Below are 21,452 nucleotides of genomic sequence, written 5' to 3'. Positions count from 1 at the left end.
ATAGAAAGGTATACGACCTCTAGCTGAATTTTCAGACATTCCATAATGTAAAATAATACATTGAGCAATCCAAATAGAATCATCACCTGCATCTACTAGGGCCAAATATTTAGTTTTTGAGTTAGGCCAAAGGATTACCACTCTTCACGAAAAAAAAAAGAAGAAATAAAGAAAGAAAGAAAAAGTGAGAAGAAGAAAAGGAAGGGGTGACCGGGTGACATTACATAAAAAATATATATTCTAGAGAATACATCTTTGTCTCAATGACAATGAAAGAATCCTAAATAGAAGATAAGAAGCTGCAAGTTGCACCTTTTCAGCTTTAAAAGTCAAGCATGTCTGATTGCATCTATCTGGCTATGAAATGGAAATAAATTCTTAACAAATCATCAAGTATGAATTCAAAGAAAGCAACAGGTTGTCCAAACCCCAAAGGACTAAACTATTAACTATATTCCATTATTATTCCCCTAATGGTTTAGTTGGTTAGGTATAGGTGTATTTGTACCTAATTCTTCCAGCTCAACAGTTTTATTAGTACAGATCATATGAACAAAGGAACAAGAACAATTATATCAGTACAGGTCACACAGGCAAATAAAAGAACAAAAGAACATGAGAACCAGATGCTGAGCCCAGAATGTTTCATCTCCTCAAAAGACCTGTCAGTACATAACTCACACACAATATTACAAAAAATAAATTCCAAGATGGTACTACCCTTGAATAACTTTTCATAGATGATTCCCTGGATAATTGGCACTAGGCTGGCTAGTTAATATATTATTTAGAAGGAAACTTAGCTACAATATGTGCAACAGAAGCATGTAGATCTAAGAAATAGAGTAACATGATAGGAGAGCTTTCATTTTATCACTTTGAAGAGCACGTTCAGACAACATTACATTCAATATTGATGGGAACATCACCTAAGAAATGTATCGCATCCACACGTCTAAGTCCACAACCCCAAGTACATGATCTAGCATAGAAAATATTATTATCAAGCAGTGACTGGCTATCTACATGTAGACCCAGGAATGAAGTGCAGCATGAAGCTCAAATCCTAATTACACAAAGCCTCACTCTTGTTCCAAGCAGAACCTTTGTAAAAACTGAAAAAACCATGGACAGAAGGATGTGTGGCGACGATAAAACGATATGTTCAAGCAACCAATGGTTTACAGTTCATGGTGCCGTGTCTACGCTGAATCAACCCCTTCAATCTGCTGACGAGCAAGGTATCTCTCTCTTCGCTCCTTCTGAAATAAGGGGAAATAAGGAAATGTTATATGGTCACATGAGACAGCCACTAACACAATAGTAAAAGACCAGACAACTGTCATTAAGAATTCTGTGCCCTGATCTTACCCATTCATCAATTACAAGGCCTTCACCAACAATGCGGGGGCCGGTGTCCTCTGGAGGTTTCTTGCGTGCTTCAAGTGCTGCCTCTGCTTCAGCAAGCTGGCGCTTGAGCTTGTCCATTTGCTGCAGAAAGTGCAAATTTGTGGTAAACTTTCTATTATTCACAACTGTGTTGCATTAAGAGTAAAAGCAATTGCTGAAACTTACTGGGGTTTGACGCTCAGCGTCCAAGAATACAACACGCAGAATTTGCTCAACTGCTACCTGGTTTTTCTGCTCATCAAACTGTAACATAAGGGTAACACTTTAGACCATGCACTGCTAAAATGGACAAAATATGTGGAGGTTCATAACAAACGAACTGTATTATTTTGTGTTACAGGTGAAAAAAAATTGATATTAATATCAAGGTCACTAAAACTTCAGGTAATATGAATGAATTACTAGTGAGGGTGTGGGATGTAATTCTATAAGTCCTTGTCTTTCAAAACTGAGAACGCATTAAGCATCAAAATTAAAACTTTTGAACAAGCTAAAGATTAAAAGAAAACATACCAGTTCTGGGACATACTCCATAGGTCCTTTGACCTTCAGACTGACAATCTTGAACTTAACCTTGCACTTCTGATCTAATGGCTTCTCATTATTCTCAGGATGCTCCACAAACTTGAACACTACCATTACATAAGCAAGGAGTGAGGAAGGCGAAGGAAAAAAAAAACAGGAATGCACATCAAAGGTGAACGTCCACTCTGCATTACCTGTAGCTATGATGCTCTCTCCTGGAGCAAGTATACCACCTGGAGGCCTCATGAAGCAACTCTTCGGTGCTGTTGTTTGGAACTAGAACAAAAGGAATGCATCAAATTAGTGATTTATTAGTAGCTACTGTGTAAGTGGGGACTGAACCAATAGATTTTTATGGTGGAGATCAATACATAGCCATCTGTTAAAAATATGAGCATCTTTAAATTAACAGATGATCCTAAAATATAGCTCACCTTCAATATGAGTTGTTGAGAGTATTGATTAAATCCTAAAATATAGCTCACCTTCAATATGAGTTGTTGAGAGTATTGATTTCATCATTAATCTGAGCTGCACCTTTAAAATTAACAGCAGCTGGACTGCTAGGCTACTACTTACTGAGTTACTGGTAACTACTATCATTTGCAAAACCACTGGTATAGCATCTAGTTTGATGAAGAAGCCATCAGAGAGGAGTTGTGTTAATTTACCTTAAATGCTACATGAGACTTGCTGATGTTCTTGATCTTGACAGCACTCCGGACTTGCTTCCCAGGCTCATCTGTAGCAATCAGTATCAATTCCGGCAAAATCAGACACAAGCAAAGAGTCTGTATCCATCAACCGTGCTGATTCAATCTATTCCGTTTACGAGCAACATACTAATCATAGGCAATTCGTTTCAATTTTTTTTCGAGTTTCGCAGGTTTTTGAAAGAGAAAAAAAAACAAGAAGCCAATTTTCTTAGCGGAAACAGAAGAACAAGTGAGAATTTTATGTCGCCACAAAGCAGAGACTATTCTTAACCACAAATCAGTATGCGAAGAGAAACAAAGACACAGCGCCTCTGACTAAGTCCGAGCCAAGCAAATCAAGAACACAATTGCAGTCGCGCAGCAAAGGAGACTCTCCAATTAATCCAACCAAAACTGTAACAAAGGATTGAAACTAACCAAATCCTTGGACAGAGCAACCGCCATGAAACCAGAGCAAGAAGAAGAAGAAGAAGAACGTACAAGGGAAGAAGAGCTTGGATGGCGGGTCGAGGCGGAGGCGGCGGCGGGTGGGGAGCAGCGACCGGATCACCGCGGCGCCGCCGGACGACGAGCGGGCCGCCCCATCCCCTCCGGCCGCGCTGCCCTCCGCCGCCGCGGACGCCGCGGACGAGCCTGTCCCCCACAGCGGCATGCGGCAGAGCCCCAAGGTACCTGCTGCCCCCTTCTCCTCTGAACACGCTGCTGCTGCTGCTGCGGCGGCGACCGGCGGTGGCTCCCCGGGCAGCAGCAGCGGCGCCCCGTCGTCTGCCTCCCCGCGTCGTATGGTGGGGGCTCGGCTGCGCCGCGCCGGAGACCGACCGGAGTTTGGAGGAGGAGACCGGAGACCGGAAGCAAAGCAAAGTGCGGGCGGCGGTGGAATTGTCAATTCGTCTTCTCTTATTGTGGTGGTGGAGTGAGTGGCCCTGCATGGTGGGCCCCACACCCCCCTCTCCTGCTTGGTGGGGCCCACCACACTCCTTCCCTCGCTAATCTTCATAGGGCCTGTTTAATCGCTACTTGACGGAAGCTCGCTACTTGACGGAAGCTCCTATAGTCTTTTTATTTAGAGGATGAGAATATATAACTGTAGAATCTGAAAAATAAACTAGAAGTCATAAGCTGAGTTTTTCAGCTTCTTTCTCACTAGCTAACTTCTCAGAATTTTAAGCTTCCCGAAAAAACCCTAATACAGGTACTCTTCGTGCCAAAATATAAATGACTTTAGTTGTATGTGATAAATTATAGTACTAACTTTGTCCATTTATAATACTAGGATATATCTCATCTAATTCAAATTATTTATATACTGAGATGAAGGGACTACTTACTCATTTGCGAAACCGTGTGATTATTGTGTGGTTATTACAGTTATATATTACGTGTGGTAATTTTTTAGTTTTGAAACCACAACAAATCTCATGGTTACCGCTTATCATGGGATGAAGGTAAACTCGTCCAAGGTTTGGTTTGATGAATCTGGTAGTAATAAGTTTATTCCTTTGCTGGTTTGTCATGATTGCATTATTAGTGGCTAGTTTAGTAGTAGAACCTCCCGTTGTTTTAGTTAGTTGGATGCTATGGTTGATTGTCCTGATGATTTATACTCCCATCATTCGTCCTATAAGGCTACAACTTATAAACCATCATCAAAATTTACATTTTAAAACTGTATTTTAAAGTTAATTTTATTTTTTCATCAAACTTTATTTCTTACAATTGATTTTCAGAATTTTGGATTGTTAAGGACACAAGCATATATGATTTACTTACAAATTATTATTTTTTTCATTGGTAATAAGGTTTATAATCATCATTAGATGAATGAGGTCATTATCTTTAGTAAACTCTAGGAACAATAACTACTTCTGGGTATAAATTTTGCACATAGAAATTAATTAATGGGAGAATGGATTACTAGCTACCTAGGTAGGGTTGATATGAGCTATAACGATGGCCTAAAACTATGGTCTAACACTAAGCACAAAATTAAAGATGATGGATATGTATGGATTGACTTGGACACGCGCTTTTGCCTTTTACTAATGACTTTTTCAAGGCAGTTGACTCTGTTGACTTAAAAAGGATATCTCAATTAAAAGTAAAATATTCTCAAATATTTTAAGTTAGTGCCTTAGGCAAAGTACTGTCACTTTTAGTGGATATTGGTTGAAATGGTTAAGCAGAGTGCTAGTGTGCTTTACTAATCTTTGGACATCCATCAAGCTCATTATCCATTAATTAACCACCTCTTAAATTAAATGTCACGTACTAATTACAATAATAATATATTTAATTATAATGGTAAGAACATTCACGGCTACTGCTAAAATATTCACGGAGTAGTAAGGTACAGAGTTTCGTAGGATGGAAGAAAGAAAACCCATAAGTTCGAACCAGAACAAAATTTACCATAAGTTCAATACATAATCTAATTGTTGACTGACTACCAACTAACATGGTATAAATCAAGTTAGGATTAGATAATCTAACCAGGTGAACACCACTGAGCTCCGAGGAACATCACTCTCCCTATCAGCTTGTTGCTTATCAACCGTAGCTAACATTTATATTTAATAACTTATTTTAAAATTTAGGTTTTTGTTTGTCTTAGTTTGTTTTTCATTGAGTTTTAAACCGCTAATGATAATATAAGAATACATATTTTTACTACCAATTTTGTTTTGGTTACTTCATCATTATTATAGAGCTTATCAACCGTGGACCAACCAATCAAACACTGGAATTTTCTACAAAGAAGAAAAATCTTAAAAATCTTAAAAGATTCTAAGGAGGAAATATGTAGGGCCTGGCAGTAGAATCCAATAATCAAGATGGAACAAAACGCTGCAGAAGAAGGGGCAGGGTACAGTGGTGGTGTGCTACAAGAGCGCTGGAGAAGTCAATGGCAGAGCTTGCGAGGCACGTCGGATCGACAGGGACAATTTCGCATACATTTCGAGCGAGCTCTTGTCAGCTGCTGCTCAGGTGGTGTTTGGATCGAGGGCAATTAACTTTAGTTCCTATATTTAGATACTAATTTAGAGTATTAAATATAGACTACTTACAAAACTAATTACATAAATGAAAGCTAATTTACGAGACAAATTTTTTAAGCCTAATTAATTCATAATTAGAGAATGTTTACTGTAGCATCACATAGGCTAATCATGTATTAATTAGGCTCAATAGATTCGTCTCGCGAATTAGTTTAAGATTATGGATGGTTTTATTAATAGTCTATGTTTAATATTTATAATTAGTATCCAAACATCCAATGTGATAGGGACTATTCTTTTTCTCTCTTTTGTCTTTGCATTTTCGCATACATATATCATCACTGATCGTCTCTATGCTAAGGTTGCTAGCGACAAGCATGGTGACACTGATCCGGTCAATCACGAGTCACGAGCCGTGTTCTTCTTCCCGGAGCCAAGAAGATGCCTCAGGCCCTCAGCTCTTTTCTCGTTGAGATACATATTTTATCTCGATTTTTCTGTTAGCATGTTTTTTAAATTACTAAACAGTGTGTTTCGTGTGAAAACTTTATATATAAAAGTTACTTTAAAATATCAAATATATTCGTTTGTTAAATTTGTAAGAATTACAACTTAATTAATAATGTGCTAATAGTTTTTTTTACGTAAGTCAATTTAATATTCATCTATATTCATCTTCATCAGTTTTAAACACGGGCGTGGCTGCTTTGGCTGCCTTCTCTACTGGAATGTAGTGAGACAGACATTGATATGGCTTCTCCTCAAATGGAATGTAGAAATGGAGTCTGCTCGTGATAGCTCACAAGTTTTAGGACTCCTAGGGTGTGTTTAGTTTCATGTTAAAATTAGAAGTTTGACTAAAATTCAAAGTTTAAAGAAAAAAATTGAAAGTTTACGTGTGTAGGAAAGTTTCGATGTGATGAAAAAGTTAGAAGTTTGAAGAAAAAGTTGGGAACTAAGGCTGTGTTTAGTTCCACGTCAAAATTGAAAGTTTTAAAAAAAATTGGAAGTTTACGTGTGTAGGAAAGTTTTGATGTGATAAAAAAATTGAAAGTTTAAAGAAAAAGTTAGGAACTAAACCAGGCCTAAACAAGGGCCTACTCAAATTCCTTGCTCTGAATTTTTTTCTGAGCAATAAATTGTACCTTGAAATGGCTTCTCCTGAAGTTATTACAGCAGGTGCAATGGCAGGAATGTCGGAGGGACAGATGAACTCTGCTAATTAAAAATGTTCAGATAAGTCGTCTGCTAACTTCAGATAACAAGGCAATTAAAATGTTCAGCACTCTGCATGGTCCTGTTCGAATTCCATACCTTGGATTTTGTTTTGAGCAGTAAATTCCTACCTTGAAATGGTTTGTCCTTCAATTACAATAGATGTGCCATGGCAAGAATCTCGGAGGAACAGATGAACTCTGCTAATTAAAAATGTTGAGAGAAGCTAAGTCGTCTCCTAACTTCAGATAACAAGGTACTCATGGGATTAAAATGTTTCTGAGGGAAGATTTTCTGTGGTCAATGGTAATGTCCTTGCTTATGACTGAGCTGTTTTAATATATCAAGTAGGAATTGTTCCACGAGGAGGGTTAATTAACTTGGCATTACAAGTAAAACAAATTTCGGCCCAGTCTACGAAGAACGGCACATGCAATTGCAAACATACGAAAATAAGTACTACTAATACTTGAAGATGGTGCAAAAATCATGGAACAGAAAAACATTCAGATTCAGAGGTGCAAACAAAGGATAGTGAGGGCATGAGTCTGCTACGAGTCAATGTCTCTCTCTGTATTATTACTAGTATAATCTCTTTATCTTTCTCTCACTAGCATGAGCAGAATATTGAACAGAGACAAGAAAAAATAGGCATCTGAGGGAGGGAAGAGGCCATTGACCCGGGGAACGCGTTGCCAGACATTCACTCAGATCACCTCATCGAATTTTTCAGCTCCACGAAAGTCTGTCGTTTCATCTCATTGACGGTTGCCAAACATTACCAGTAATTTTCATCAACATCAATGTTTCAATGATGCATCCATATCATCATATTACAATCGGAGTAGTTCTCTCAACTAAGGCCTTGTTAGTTCCAAACTTTTTCTTCAAACTTCCAACTTTTCCATCATATCAAAATTTTTCTACACACATAAACTTCCAACTTTTCCATCACATCGTTTTAATTTCAACCAAACTTCTAGTTTTGGCGTAAACTAAACACACCCTAACTTTCACCGCCGGCATATTAACTAAGTAGTACTACAGTATTTTTTTAGGGTTTGTTTATTGTTTTTGTCACGTGCAGTGCTTGCTCGAAGTTATTATATACTCCCTTCGTTTTCTAATGTATGACACCATAAACTTTTCTATATACGTTTAATCATTCGTTTTATTCAAAAAAAATTATGTAATTATCATTTATTTTATTGGGACTTAATTTATCGTAAAATGTTATATTTATAAAAAGAATTGAATAAGATGAATTATCAAACCTTTCTTAAAAAGTCAATAACATCAAATATTAAAAAATGGAGGTAGTTTATATTTTTTTAAAAAATAGTATTTAATTTTCATAATTAAAATTACCAAAATGTTGAGGTTTCATAAAATTGTCAAAACGGAATTGCTAGAAAACTTTCACAAGTTTTTGTCCTCGAAACTTTTAGATTTGTAGCCATCGGATTGCCTTGAGATTTGTGCATGAAGAGAAAAAATTACTATAAAGAAATTTTCGCACATGTCACGCATAAGATCTTATTGCTAAACAACAAAACCACAGTTGAATACAAGTGCAGTTATAGAGTAGTTACAATGTAATTACAGTTCAGTTATACTATAATTACATCTGAAAGTTTTTCGTAAAAAAACTTCGTGCAATTTTTTTAGATCCAGTCGCACTCCACCCGGATGCAGAGAGCAGAATTTCGTCTGCGATTTGAGTAAAGAAAAAAAATTATCCCAATAGGGCCGGTGTGAACGAGTGCATGATTAAAACCCGGCCCAAGCTGATTAGGCCCATCCACGGTGAGAAGCCCAAAAGAGAAAATTTGACCTACCTTTAGCAACGAGAAAAGTCCATCTTTGGTCGCTCAGCTCAACTATTGTTGGGAGTTTTATTCGCATGCATCACTCAACCGTAATCCTATAATACTAAAGTGATTCCCACTTAATTGATATGGTTATTAGGATTTTTCTGAGTTATGGTTAAGCCACATCATCTATTTATTACTAGGTAAAACCCCGCGTATTGCTGCGAGAATTTAGTATGATAACAATAAAAAAATAACGTTTAAAATAGTTATATAACATCAGATTAAGTAAATTAATATGGTTTATGATAATTTAAATTTAAATAGTATGTAGAATGGTGATTCAAACGTAAAAAGTAAGGTGGTATGACTTTATGGAAGAAAAAAAGTAGGGAGATAGTTTGGACCGTAGATTAATCATCTAAATGCTAAAAACAATTGATGTGATATGACTTAATTAGAGGAAAAAAAGAGAAAGATAATTTGAACCATAGATTAATCATTTAAGCACTAAGTAAGAATGAACTATATAAATATATAGGATATCATAAAACATAATAAAGATATACATTGAAATATTATGTGAATTATATTGGATGATAATTTAACATGTTTGTATTTGAAAAGCTCTTAAATTATAAAAATATAAAGATATACTCCCTCGTCCCATAATATAAGGGATTTTGAGTTTTTGTTTGCAGCGTTTGACCACTCGTCTTATTCAAATTTTTTTGAAATTATTATTTATTTTATTTGTGACTTACTTTATTGTCTACAGTACTTTAAGCACAACTTTTCGTTTTTTATATTTGCAAAAAAGATTTGAATAAGACGAGTGGTCAAACGTTGCAATCAAAAACTCAAAATCCCTTATATTTTGGGACGGAGGGAGTAGCATGTTTGCATGATGTTTAAATGTGATGATTGTTAGTGGATGATGATGTGACATCTTGTTAATTAGTGGATGATAATATGGCATTTTGTCGGTGGATGATGATGTGGCATCTTTGCATGTTAAGCTTAAGAAGTTAGTCGAGGATAAGTTTATAGTAAGATAGGATTAGGTACAAAGCATCCTACATTATATGTTAACTTGGTTTTCATCCCATTTAATGGCTACGTGGCGCTTGGATGGCACTAGAAGAGTTTTTTATTAAAAAAATCTCAATGGGATCAACATCTTAGTCAGACAAAAATAATTAATAAAAAGTAATGAGCCGACGGCCCTCTCTCCCCATCTCTCGGGTCGGGCTGCCCTTCGCCAGGCCCAAGTCAAGCTCATGACACTGATTCCCCCTCTTCGAGACTATATAATCTCTCCGTCTCATTTTAAGTGTAGTCGTGAGTTTCTATGTCTAATGTTTGACCGTTCGCCTTATTTAAAATATTATAAAATAATTAAAAAGTATAAGTCACGCCTAAAGTACTATTCATATTTTATCATCTAATAACAATAAAAATACTAACCACAAAGAAATTTCAAATAAAACAGAATATCGTGAAAACTTGCAGTTGCACTTAAAATAGGACAGATGAAATATGTAGATAACAGGGACAGTGACAAGGACGTGATGTAACCCCGAAGTGCGAGCAATATGAAGATCCAAAGGGGATGAGAGTCACTGACTTTGTGCAGTTTGTGCCACTGACATATAGACCATACCAAATTGAGACCCACGTGTCAGTGGTACAACTATAGACTGCACAAAGTTAGAGCATATCTGTTTCTATCGAGAGTAGAAGAACCTGCCAGATTGCATACTTGCATCGTGATAAATTTAATGTTTGTAATTTCAGGTTTAGTACCTTTTGCAGCACTATACACCAGCCAAAAAGTAACACATGGAATACTAACTTTTTGGCTGGTTACTATCTCACAGTACCCCCTCCATTCCCATATGCTCCCTCTTTGTCTGACTGAGGCCGTTGATTTTTTTAAATATGTTTAGCCGTTCATCTTATTTAAAAAATTTAAGTAATCATTAATTCTTTTCCTATCATTTGATTTATTGTTAAATATATTTTTATGTATACATATAGTTTTACATATTTCACAAAAGTTTTTAATAAGACGAATGGTTAAACATGTGCTAAAAAGTCAACGGCGTCAAATATTTAGAGACGGAGGGAGTACTGAGATAAAAGTCTTACAATACGGAGTATTAAACAAGTTCTTAAAAAAAGAGTACTAGTACTGAACATGGTGTATATATATATATCTATACCTAATTAAAAAATATGTAAGGATTCCGTAAAAATTTTTTGTCCGTCGTTTTTTACTTCCGCAATGCGGTTTTTTTTCCGGTTTTCCGTCTTGGTTTTTTCTCCAGTTTTTATTTGGGCCCGGTTTTCTTTGTCCGATTTTTTTCTGGGTGGGTCACGATTTTATGTGTTGCGGTTTTTTGTGGGCCCGTTTTTTCCATCGCTGTTTCCGATTATTTTTTTCTTGGTGCACACGAAAGGATTGAATCCCAAATAGAGTTACCTAATATTCATCTTTATCTATTATAAAAATTAAACCTTAATTTTCATCTGCCATCTGTGTTAGACACGTATAAAACCAATTTGGACCAGAAAAAACAACCAACTGGCAGCACAACCAAAAGCCCACATCGAAAAAAAAACCGTTCACTAGTGACCCGGACAAAAACTACCAGATCGGACCGGAAAAAACTCGGTGACCTGGATCGTAGCAGAAAAACCATGTGTATTATTAAAATAAAACAGATAAACTATGTGTAAAACTACCAGATCGGACTGGAAAAAACTCGGCGACATGGATCCTAGCAGAAAAACCATGTGTATTATTAAAAAGTGGTAGGAATAAGTGCACTTCGTGATCTTTAAAAGTAATCGAAATCGAAATCTAATCCGTAACGCTAAATCACAAAACCGGATACGTGATGCTTACGTAGTATCCCAGTCGTCAAATAAATTAAAATAATAAAGTGGGGCCCGCTTATCATTGACACCCTCCTATATTCTCTCTCTTTGTTGGCAGCGGCGGCAGCTGGTGGCATCAAGGCACAGCGGAATAGGGGGCGGCGGTCGGCAGCTCGGCCATGGAGGCTGGCGGTAGTGGGAGGATGAGGGGAACGGCGGCGGCGGCCCGCGTTGCTGCTCGTCATCCTCGCCCTCGCAGTTACCTGCGTGGTCTCCGACGACTCGCGAGTCGCTGGACCACATCTCCTTCAACTGCACCAGCGGGGTCGAGGCCACCTCCGGCTGTCGTTCCGTCCACTCGCGCCGTTCAGCGCCGACGAGGAGGGTAGCGACGACGACGCCATGGTGTTGCGGATACTCAACTCCATCACGAGGACCAAGGCGGAGGAGTTGTTCGCGCGGGAGAGGATGGGCGATGGAACGGCAGCGGCGACGGGTGCGCAAGAGCCGGAGCGGCGGCAGTGGCGGTGGCAGTCGGGAGGACAGGAGCCTAGATGGCTGGGTGCAAACGTGCTCCTAGGCGACGCAGGTGCGGCAGCAGATGGCTGGGCCATTGCCGAGCACCACCGCCACCCCGGATCAGGATGCGCGAGGCGGCCATGCCACGGGCCCACCACATGGACCGTCGCCTCGGCCGTGGCCGCTCGCCTCTGCGCCGTGCTCGAGGCCCCTCGAGGACCGCCTCCGCGCGCGGGGCACGCCGCCTGCGCCGCCCCCTCATCCTGACGTCCTTGCAGCGGCGATGAGTAGCCGACATCCTGTCCATAGCACCGAGCTCCTGCGTGTCGACTACCGACTTGGTCTTGGCCAGCGACGCCCTCGACGCCAGCACCATGGGCGACCTTGGCAAGCTATCCACCCGCCTCAACCCCCTTTTGCTGCCGCGGCCCATCAACGACTTCCGGCGAGGAAGCCGCATATCCGACCACTCCGCCACCAGCGACGGGGTGGAAAGAGCCGGGGTGTGAGGAGAGCCCCATCACCGCCCATCATCATCATCCCGGCGCTGCTCGTCATGACCGGATGAGAAGTGAGATAGGTTAGTAGAGAGAGGAAGATGATAGGTGGGCCCACTTTATTTTTTTAACTTTTTTATGACTGGGATGCCATGTAGACACCACATCAGCAAGACCGCCATCCAAAACCGCTGAGAGAGTCAAATTGTACCGGTTTTAAGAGTTGGGGGTTCAATATTTCCGGTTTTATAGTTTAGGGTCACGGATTAGATTTCAATCACTTTTGAGTGCCACCAAGTGAACTTAGGGTGTGTTTGGTTGGGCTATGGCTTTTAAAAAACCAGCTGTGGGCTGTGACTTTTTTAAAAGTAGCTTTGGAAAAGTAGCTGTGAAGAAGCCAAAAGCTTGTTTGGTTACACTCAAGTGGCTTTTGAAAAAGCTTCTCCCCTTGCGAGTGAACCCCACATGTCATCTACATAAGTATCTTCTCCGTCCTCTTGACACAGACAAAGGAAGGCAGAGGAAGGGAGCAGACGCGGGCGGCAGCGACGGCTCGGCTACAGACGTGGGCGACGGCAGCGGTGGAGGCAGATGCAGCGACGGCGGCGGCAGACGCGGGTGGCGGCGGCTAGGCTGCAGATGCGGGCGGTGGCGGTGGTGGAGGAAGACGTGGCGACTGGTTTGGGTAAAAATTCTCTAAACTAAAATCAGCCCAAATAAAATAGGCCCATCCACCGTGCGAAGCGCAAAACAGAAATTGGACCTTACCTTTAGTAAAGTTCATTAGCGTCCCTCAACTATGGGTCAAGTTTTATTCGTGTCCCCCAACCACAAACCGAGTAAATCAGTGCAAATTGAATACCTCTCTGCAACTATCAAAATCAATGCAAATTGAGTACCTCTCCACAACTATCAAATCTGTGCAAAGTACCTCTCCTATATGACTTTTTTTGCTTGGCCTTCGTGTCATTTAGTGCCTACGTGGCTGTTGGGTAGTACACTAGCACTACAAGAATTTTGTTTTTTAAGAAAAAATATTGCATATTGGTCCATCTTTTTTACCATAGTTTCAACTTAAACTAGGGGCAGGAGTTAGAACAACCTTTTCTCGCTTTGTACTACATAAATTATACGTTTTTTCCTTTTGGGTCTCTTCTTCCACCTCTAGCTCCCTCTCTCTTCTCTCCACCCCATCCCTTCTCAATATCACCAAAGCCAAGTAATGTCTAACCTCGGACCTCGCAGGCACAGGCACCGCACAGAACCTCGACCTCGAGCCTAGCCAGTGCCCACGCTTGACCTTAACCTTTGTCGTTTCAACCTCAAGCTCTGTTGGTGCCACACTACATTGCTGTTAGCCTCGATGTCGCGTTCAGCCTGATCAACTTCCCGCAGGCACAATCTTCAGCTTTGAGCCATGCTCAGCCTACATCGAGTTCCATTTTTGTCATACTCCAACTCAAGCTTGAGCTTGACCTCCCAACAACTTGGGAGGTGAAACAACATGTAAATTTAGGTGGTCCAAAATGAAAAGATTGCTTTACCCTAGTCCAAATTGAAAGAAGGGTAAAGAAATATGGACCAAAGTGCAATTTCTTTATCTTTACTGCACCCTCCGTCCATAATATACAACCTAGTACATGAGGTTACTAGGCTATTATATTATGGGACGGATGAAGTACTTAGCATTTCAATGGATTATTTAAGAGGGCTGCTATACAACGGAATCTTGTTTTCGAACGTGATAATACCGATTAGGTATCATGTTTTGATACCTCTCTGAGGTATCATGTCCTGAAACCTAACCGGTATCAAATGATACCTATCAAGTATCATACGATTCCTACCACGTATTAGGTGATACTCATGAGGTATCAGATGATACCTACCAGATATCAGGTGATTCCTACTAGGTATCAGGAGCTGAGCACCGATGCGTCATTGCCAGTGGCCCCACCCTCCACGCCCTATGTCGGGGGTCATCGCCGGCAGCCGCGTCCTTCGTTGTCCACGCCTCATGTCGGAGGTCGTCGCCGACGGCTGCATCCTCCGTCGTCCACGCCCCACGTCGGAGCTTGTTGCCGATGGCCTTGTCCTTTGCTGCCACGCCCCACACCAGGCTTGTTGCTGGCGGTCGCGTCCTCTGCCGCCACGCCCCTCACCAGGCTCGTCGCCGGCGGCCATGTCCTCCGCTGTCCACGCGCCGCACCACGCCGGAGCTCGTCGCCGGAGGGGCTGCGTCCTCCATCCACAGCCATGCCACGCCGGGAGCTCGACGCCGGCGGCCACGCCAGAGCTTGTCGCTAGTGACCGCGTCCTCCGCCATCTACACCCCATGCCGCGCCGGAGCTCATGCAGCAGTAAGCATGCTTTGAGAGAGATGTGGTAGAATGGATACGGTAGAAGGAGATAGAATCGATGGATTGGTTGGTTGCTGCCCTATCCCATCCATCACGGTTGGGATGGGATCCTGTTAGATAGCATTTCTATTATTAAAAAGTAGTACATCCTTGTTAAAAAAAAAGCTTCTACTTGGTTGAAACAAGATATAGTTAGTTCTCTGTATATATGGATGACTCCATCCGTATTAACGAAATGCTTTTTTCATATGTATAAAATATGCACTTGTCAAAAAATTGAGTCTATCTCATTTTCATATACTACATCCGTCCCAAAATATAACAACTTTTAGCTATAAATCTGGATACATAGTTGTTCAGATTTGTAGCTAAAAATGCTTATATTTTGGAACAGATGTAGTAATTAGTTTTCTGTACAGATCGATGACCGAAGGTGTCCAATCGACGGTCCAGCCCGCGCTATCTGCCTATCCATCCGCTCTCTCATCCGAACCACGCAGGTGGCATAGGCAGCCGGCGAACATGGTAGAAATCCAAGTCCAATTTCATAGGTATGTTTGGTTGAATTGAATCCAACCTGTGACGTTGTGCCGTTTGGGTGTAATCTTGTTAGCTTTGTGCGTGTCAGCTTGGTGCGACGTTGGTGGAGACCTCTCTACCTTTTAAATCATAAATATATCTTATTTAATATTTGATTGGTAAAAGATATGTTGTATTACTAAATATTATCATAGCGTTAGCACGGGTATATTACTAATATCTATAATGAACCTTTCGGAACCAGTGGCTACAGTACCGAGTTGGCAGAAACAGGATACTGCGAAATGAGTGACCAGGCAACACTGATTTCCAGCTTACAAAAGGCAATGTCAAGTGTAGCATAGCTTACACCAGCTTCTAATGCTGTGAAAACATTCTCATTTTCGACGACATTGTTGTCAGCTTTCCATGCCTTGACAGAAACTTTCAGCTCTGTGTTACTCTCAACAGAAACAACACGCCGTGAAAGCTTGATATTGCCATCACTAGTAACAACTACTTTCTCACCTCTAGAATCAAGCAGGACAATTCTCTCATCATCAATACTCATATTGCTGTCTCGACAGGCCATACCCTTGCCATAGAAACCAGTGGTAAAGGCAGCAAATTGAGCACTCAAACCATCAGGCCATGACCCCTGAATGACTCGTATGAATATTGTGGCCTCAACAGAGGACGTAATATAGCCAAGTCTAAACTCCAGTGTGCTTAGCTTGCTAGTGTACGAATAACTCGTATCATCGCATAAGAGCGGCACAGCTAGATTGCTCAAGCCTTTATCCTCAGATTCAGTAGTGCCCTTCACTTTTAGTTCCACATCGATGATCACAGGTTCCGGCATCCACAGCGCAACAGCACGGGTAGGGCCTACCAGTACCAAATTCCGGTCCTGCATTAACGCAAAACCACAAATGAACAATCAGAAAACTGGAGTGAAAGAAGAGGTATATATGAGGAGCATAATCCATACAACACAGTATAACGAACAAAAACCACATAGCATAAATGTGGCATGCATAACACAAAATCTGAGAGAAACATATTAGCACAATGTACTAGTGGCAAAACGAACAAGATGTTTGTTATGTGCAAACAATCAATATTCGAGAGTCAATAAAGTGGCTTTACTCAGAACAACACCTTGCAATCGAAGCTGAAACATTCTTAGGGCTGAATTCAGAACAATAAAGCACCAAAAACTATCAAACAGTCATTATAGAACAACAGTTCAGAATATATGCATTGTGGACTAAAGAGGTATATCAATGCATTGTGGTAAGTACATGATAAAGTACCCAGAATTTGTAGGGACAGTGTGAGACAGTTGAAAAGAGAACCAGCCATCTTCCCTAGGATCACTTAATACTAGATATTTTATCCAAATGATATTATGAAGGTAACAGTTAATTTAAGAAACTTCATTCAATGTACTGATTCAGTAATAGTTGACTCAAACACAAGTGTGAGAGTTTGAATTAATTATTAGTTTTTTTAGCCTGACTTGTGTTGTACTAGGAAATGGCTATTTCTCTGATGAAACACAGACATTATCATATGCCTTCTCATTGCTTGTTTACACATATGTTGAGCTGTCTATGTACATGATTCCACATTTCCACTGCATGCAAAAGGCATGTAAATCTAAAAGCATGTGAACCATAGTAATTTTCAGGAAGCAATGATATCTGATCACCAAGCCTGACGAGCTCTTTTCCATAAAGTTGTTACACAATTCAATGGTTGTGGAGAAACTAAACTACGGGTGTAAAGACTACATGGTAATTAACAGTACTCATGCCTGCACGGTTATGAAAATTAGGAAGAGCATATGGCAGCACAGCAGGAGACAAGCAAGCCACTGAATGTTTCATAAAGAAAAGGACACATACCTCTTCAGTGAGGGTCTGGCAGTTGTCCCTTGTGCGGTGGAAGACAATGTTGCGATTACGGTCAAGAACATCGCGCATGGCAACAATACCAAACACATCAAGTGGCCACTGTAAGGCCCCCTTTGCCACTGCAACCTTGACGAAGAAGACCTGCAGAGTAGGCGTGGCAGCGGCACTGTAATCCAGTGCAGGCTTGTGGGTGAAACGCATGGGGGGTATTCTCGCTGCACAAAGTTGTAAAATGGTGGAAATGAGTTAAAAGACCTAACCCAATTTTTGCAGCAGCAGTAGCAATAAAAGCAGTAACAACAACAGTGACAATAAACAACTAGCAAGTGCGCTATTGCACACCTCAGGCAGATAACTGCAGTTTATAAAATCATAACAACTAACAAAGTAGCAATTGTCAGTATTGTCAATCATGGTTGTCAAGGCGTCGCCATAGCGTCGCTATAGCGGTAAGGCGCTGCCAGGAGTCAGGGCGTCTGGCCCGCCTTACCATATTGCTTATGGCGTCCGCTTTATGCCCAAGGTGTCGCTACGGTGTCGATATTGCATCCTTAGGCGCTACAATGGCTAAAGGCGACGCCACAGGAAGTTGAGGGCATGGTTGAAGGGCCCAAAAAAATTGGCGCCATGGGCCCTGGGCGCGAAACAGAACTAACAGAAGCGCCAATTATTGGGGTGAAAAGGTCCCCACGCGCCATATCCCACCAAATCAAGGAGAAAACAACAGAAAGAGGGTCGCTGGAGTCTGAGGCTGTGGTGATCCATCCCTCGCGACATCTCCATCCCTGGCGGCGATCCCAGTTGTTGCCTGCGGCTATCCTGTGGCTGCACCATCATCCTGGTCCTCTGCACCTGCGCGATGATCCTGGTCCTCACCATTGACACAAAAACTAAGCAGGCACGCTCTTCTTTCTCCTCTTTCCTCCACCCTCTACTTTCCTCTGTTTCTTTCTCTGCTCTACGTGATCCTGCTTTGCTCCTTCCTCTACCCTGTTCTTATCCTTCCTCTGCTGCTTGTTTTGGTGTTTCCTCCCCCCTCTTCTACATCCTATCTACTCTGCTTCCTCATTTGCTGCTATGTTGTGGTTTTCCTCCCTCTCCTCTACATCTCATATACTATACTCCTCCCTCTACTGCTCTGTTTTATTGCCTGCCCCTCCCCTACATCCCTGACTCCCTATTAGTAGTTAGTACTTAGCACATATTTACCCTGTTTGCTCTTCCCCCATGCACCCTCACTCTGTATTGTAGTTAGTACTTAGCACATATTTACCCTGTTTGCTCTTCCCCCATGCACCCTCACTCTGTATTGTAGTTAGTACTTAGCACATATTTACCCTGTTTGCTCTTCCCCCATGCACCCTCACTCTGTATTTATAAGATGGTGCTCTTTTAGTTAATAAATTGATATCTGGTTAAGTAATTATTACAACCATCTATATATATATATGTGTGTGTGTGTTGTACTGCTCTTAAAATGCATCTTTGATTTGCTATCATATTAGATTATTTTATTTGTCATCTAATTGGTATGGAGTGCCTAAGGCGTCGCCTCGCCTTACGCCTTACCGCTATGGCAGTCCGGGGTCGCCTTAGGACGCCTTTTAGCCTTAACAACCATGTTGTGAATGGAGAAAACAAAATATGGAGTAGCAATTAGAACTATTGTCGATGGAGAAAACAAACAATTCTTGCATGATACTAGGAAGTACTCCTCCATTTCATACTATATTATAAGGCTTTGACTTTTCTTTTAGTCAAAGTTCTTTAAATTTGACCAAATTTATAAAAAAAATTACATAATCAAGAACATTAAATTAGTTTTGTCAAAACTAACATTTAATATATTTTGATGATATGTATGTTTTGTGTTGGAGATATTACCACTATGTTTTTCTCTAAATATGGTCAAACTTAAAAATATTTGACTAGGAAAAAAATCAAAGCAACAATTTATATAATATGAAATTGAGGAAGTAACAGACAACAGCAATGGCTATAAAAATGCTTGGTCAATCTGAAGCTAGGTTAATACTACAAAGGCAGGAGGAACAGAGGATCGATGAATGGAAAACAAAACAAACTCACTGGTGTCCTCGAAGGAACCACGGGTGCCGGACCATCTAGCGTTCCAGGATTTGCGATACTGGATAGCGTCCCAGGAGGATTCATCGTCGTCCTGCGACCGCATCATCTCTCGATATGCTTTGTTCTCCTCCTCAATCCTCTTCTTGACCCTCGCCTCCCACTCCACCATGGTTTCCTTCACCTTTGGTGCCTCTTCCTTTTCCTTCGCCTCCATTTCAGCCCACTCCTCCTTCACTACAGCCAACTCCTCCTCGCTCATATCAAGAATCTTCAGAATATCCTCGATACTGTAGTCACTCCTCTTCTTCGTCTTCTTCTTGTCAATCTTGACTGCCTCCTTGGGCAAAGGCGGCGGCAACGACGATGACTTCTCCAACCCCACCTCCGACCTCCTCGTCTCCCGCCGCACCATCGCCCCCGACGACGAGCCCGCCGCCATCCAGCCACCGTAGTCCCCTTCGCGGTCGCTCCTCCGCTCGGCCTCCATGTCGGTCTCGCGAGGGCACGGCCACCGCAAAACTCGACTCACCTAGGCGGTGGTGGTCCTCGCCGCCGGCGACCCTCGGAAACCCTAGATCCCCTCCGCTCCGCCTCTTCTGCCGCCGGTGCAAGTCGGATGATTAGGGGTAGATAGATAAGCAATGAGTCTGTGCCCGGTCCGGTTAGGCCCAAAAAACAGTGCCAAGGCCCAACCAACTTAAGTCGGTGGACCATGAGTGGTCATCTACAAGTCGGGAAGAAGTCCACTTTCTGTCCCTCAACTGTAGTCGAGTTTTGTTTAATTGACATCCCTGAACTATACAAAACCAACCGTGCAACATAGGACCCACCCATGAAAGTATCGATAGCTGGTTTAGCTGACGTGGCATCCTAATCAGCTAACATAAAAAACAATAAATAATATATGGTGGGACTCACATGTTCCTCTTCTCTTTTTCGCACCCGGAACCACGCCTTGTGCACGGCTACACACAGCCACCACCAACCCCACCCGAGTCTTCACGGTGAAAGCGGCGGCGAACGCCCCCGCTGCCATCGCACCGCACCACACTTGACCGCCTCTGTCCGCAGGTATTGACCCTCGTGCACGCGCCGCTCACCGCGGTCGTCGTCGATGTCGTGCTCGCCATCATCAGATCAAGAGACCAGCCTCTGCATATTCACCAGATCAATGGCACTGCCACCCAAAAACAGTGGACCAGTCCAAGAAACAGAACAAGAGAAGAGAGGAGATCTCCCTCCCCTCTCCAGGAAGCTGCAAAGCTTGTGTGGATTGGTGATGCAGGAATCGATGTTCTTAGTTGGCCTCTTCGAGTTGGTCCGCGGGTGAAGATGAAGAAGATGATGGACGGTGAGGCTATGACCGCGACTGGTGTCGACCCGCATGCATGCCTAACGTCTCGCCGAGCCGAGGTTGACGGCGTCATGGTTGTCAGCGCCAGTGGAGAGGGCATCGGCGCCAGCTCCAGAACCTCCTACTCCATCTACCTCGGCACTGGCATTCATGCCGTTCCCCGCGTCGAACTCGGGTGGTGGCGGCATCATCGTCGACGAGCTGCCGTCCGTTTCTGACAAAGACGACGAGCCAACGCCCCCTCCCGTTGACCTCGTGTGCATGGTGTTGACATTAGGCCCCACCATAATTTTTTTACTAGGATGTGGCGCCAGCTAAACCAGCTGCTGATACTACCACAGGATTTAAGTTGTATGATTTTATATAATTTAGAGCAGAAGATTTCTAATATTTTGGAATAAGGGATGTTAAACAAATTAAACAAAAGTATTCTCACGTTATATCCAATATAAATACTTCAGTCATAAATATTCGACAGTTGCATAATTATTTCATCAAAATTTTAAGACTTTAAGGAGTAGTAGTAAACTTCTAAGATATGCCGACTAGTAATTGTTGCCAGATCACCAGTGGTCGCCACATAGATTCAAAATTACAGCGATCCTCGGTCGGTCCCGTCAATATGAATACATTATTTTAA

At 41.8% G+C, this 21,452-nt stretch overlaps 2 protein-coding genes and 1 long non-coding RNA gene across 3 annotated transcripts; 1 reads left to right on the top strand and 2 right to left on the bottom strand.

Annotated features, from left to right (window-relative positions):
- Window positions 1–841: 841 nt before the first annotated feature.
- Window positions 842–3,788, bottom strand: LOC4344640 (vesicle-associated protein 4-1). Its single transcript, XM_015794709.3, has 7 exons — window positions 3,132–3,788; window positions 2,607–2,677; window positions 2,130–2,211; window positions 1,924–2,042; window positions 1,576–1,653; window positions 1,372–1,491; window positions 842–1,262 (listed from the first exon to the last, which is right to left on the bottom strand). Exons 1-7 carry the CDS (start codon window positions 3,646–3,648, stop codon window positions 1,203–1,205), a joined length of 1,047 nt encoding a protein of 348 aa, XP_015650195.1. The 5' UTR covers window positions 3,649–3,788; the 3' UTR covers window positions 842–1,202.
- Window positions 2,625–3,520, top strand: LOC107282062 (uncharacterized). Its single transcript, XR_001548296.3, has 2 exons — window positions 2,625–2,724; window positions 2,822–3,520. It is a non-coding gene; the product is annotated as an uncharacterized lncRNA (long non-coding RNA).
- Window positions 3,789–15,719: 11,931 nt separating the features above from the next.
- LOC4344639 (uncharacterized) lies at window positions 15,720–19,945 on the bottom strand. The gene is made up of 3 exons (XM_015793694.1): window positions 19,459–19,945; window positions 17,362–17,585; window positions 15,720–16,361 (listed from the first exon to the last, which is right to left on the bottom strand). The coding sequence occupies exons 1-3, from the start codon at window positions 19,943–19,945 to the stop codon at window positions 15,720–15,722; spliced, it is 1,353 nt and encodes a 450-aa protein (XP_015649180.1).
- Window positions 19,946–21,452: the final 1,507 nt, after the last annotated feature.

Source organism: Oryza sativa, chromosome 8 (assembly GCF_034140825.1).
Source record: "Oryza sativa Japonica Group chromosome 8, ASM3414082v1".
Classification (NCBI taxonomy): domain Eukaryota; kingdom Viridiplantae; phylum Streptophyta; class Magnoliopsida; order Poales; family Poaceae; genus Oryza; species Oryza sativa.
Note: the sequence above shows the minus strand (reverse complement) of the source record. Positions and strands in the feature narration are given on the sequence as shown.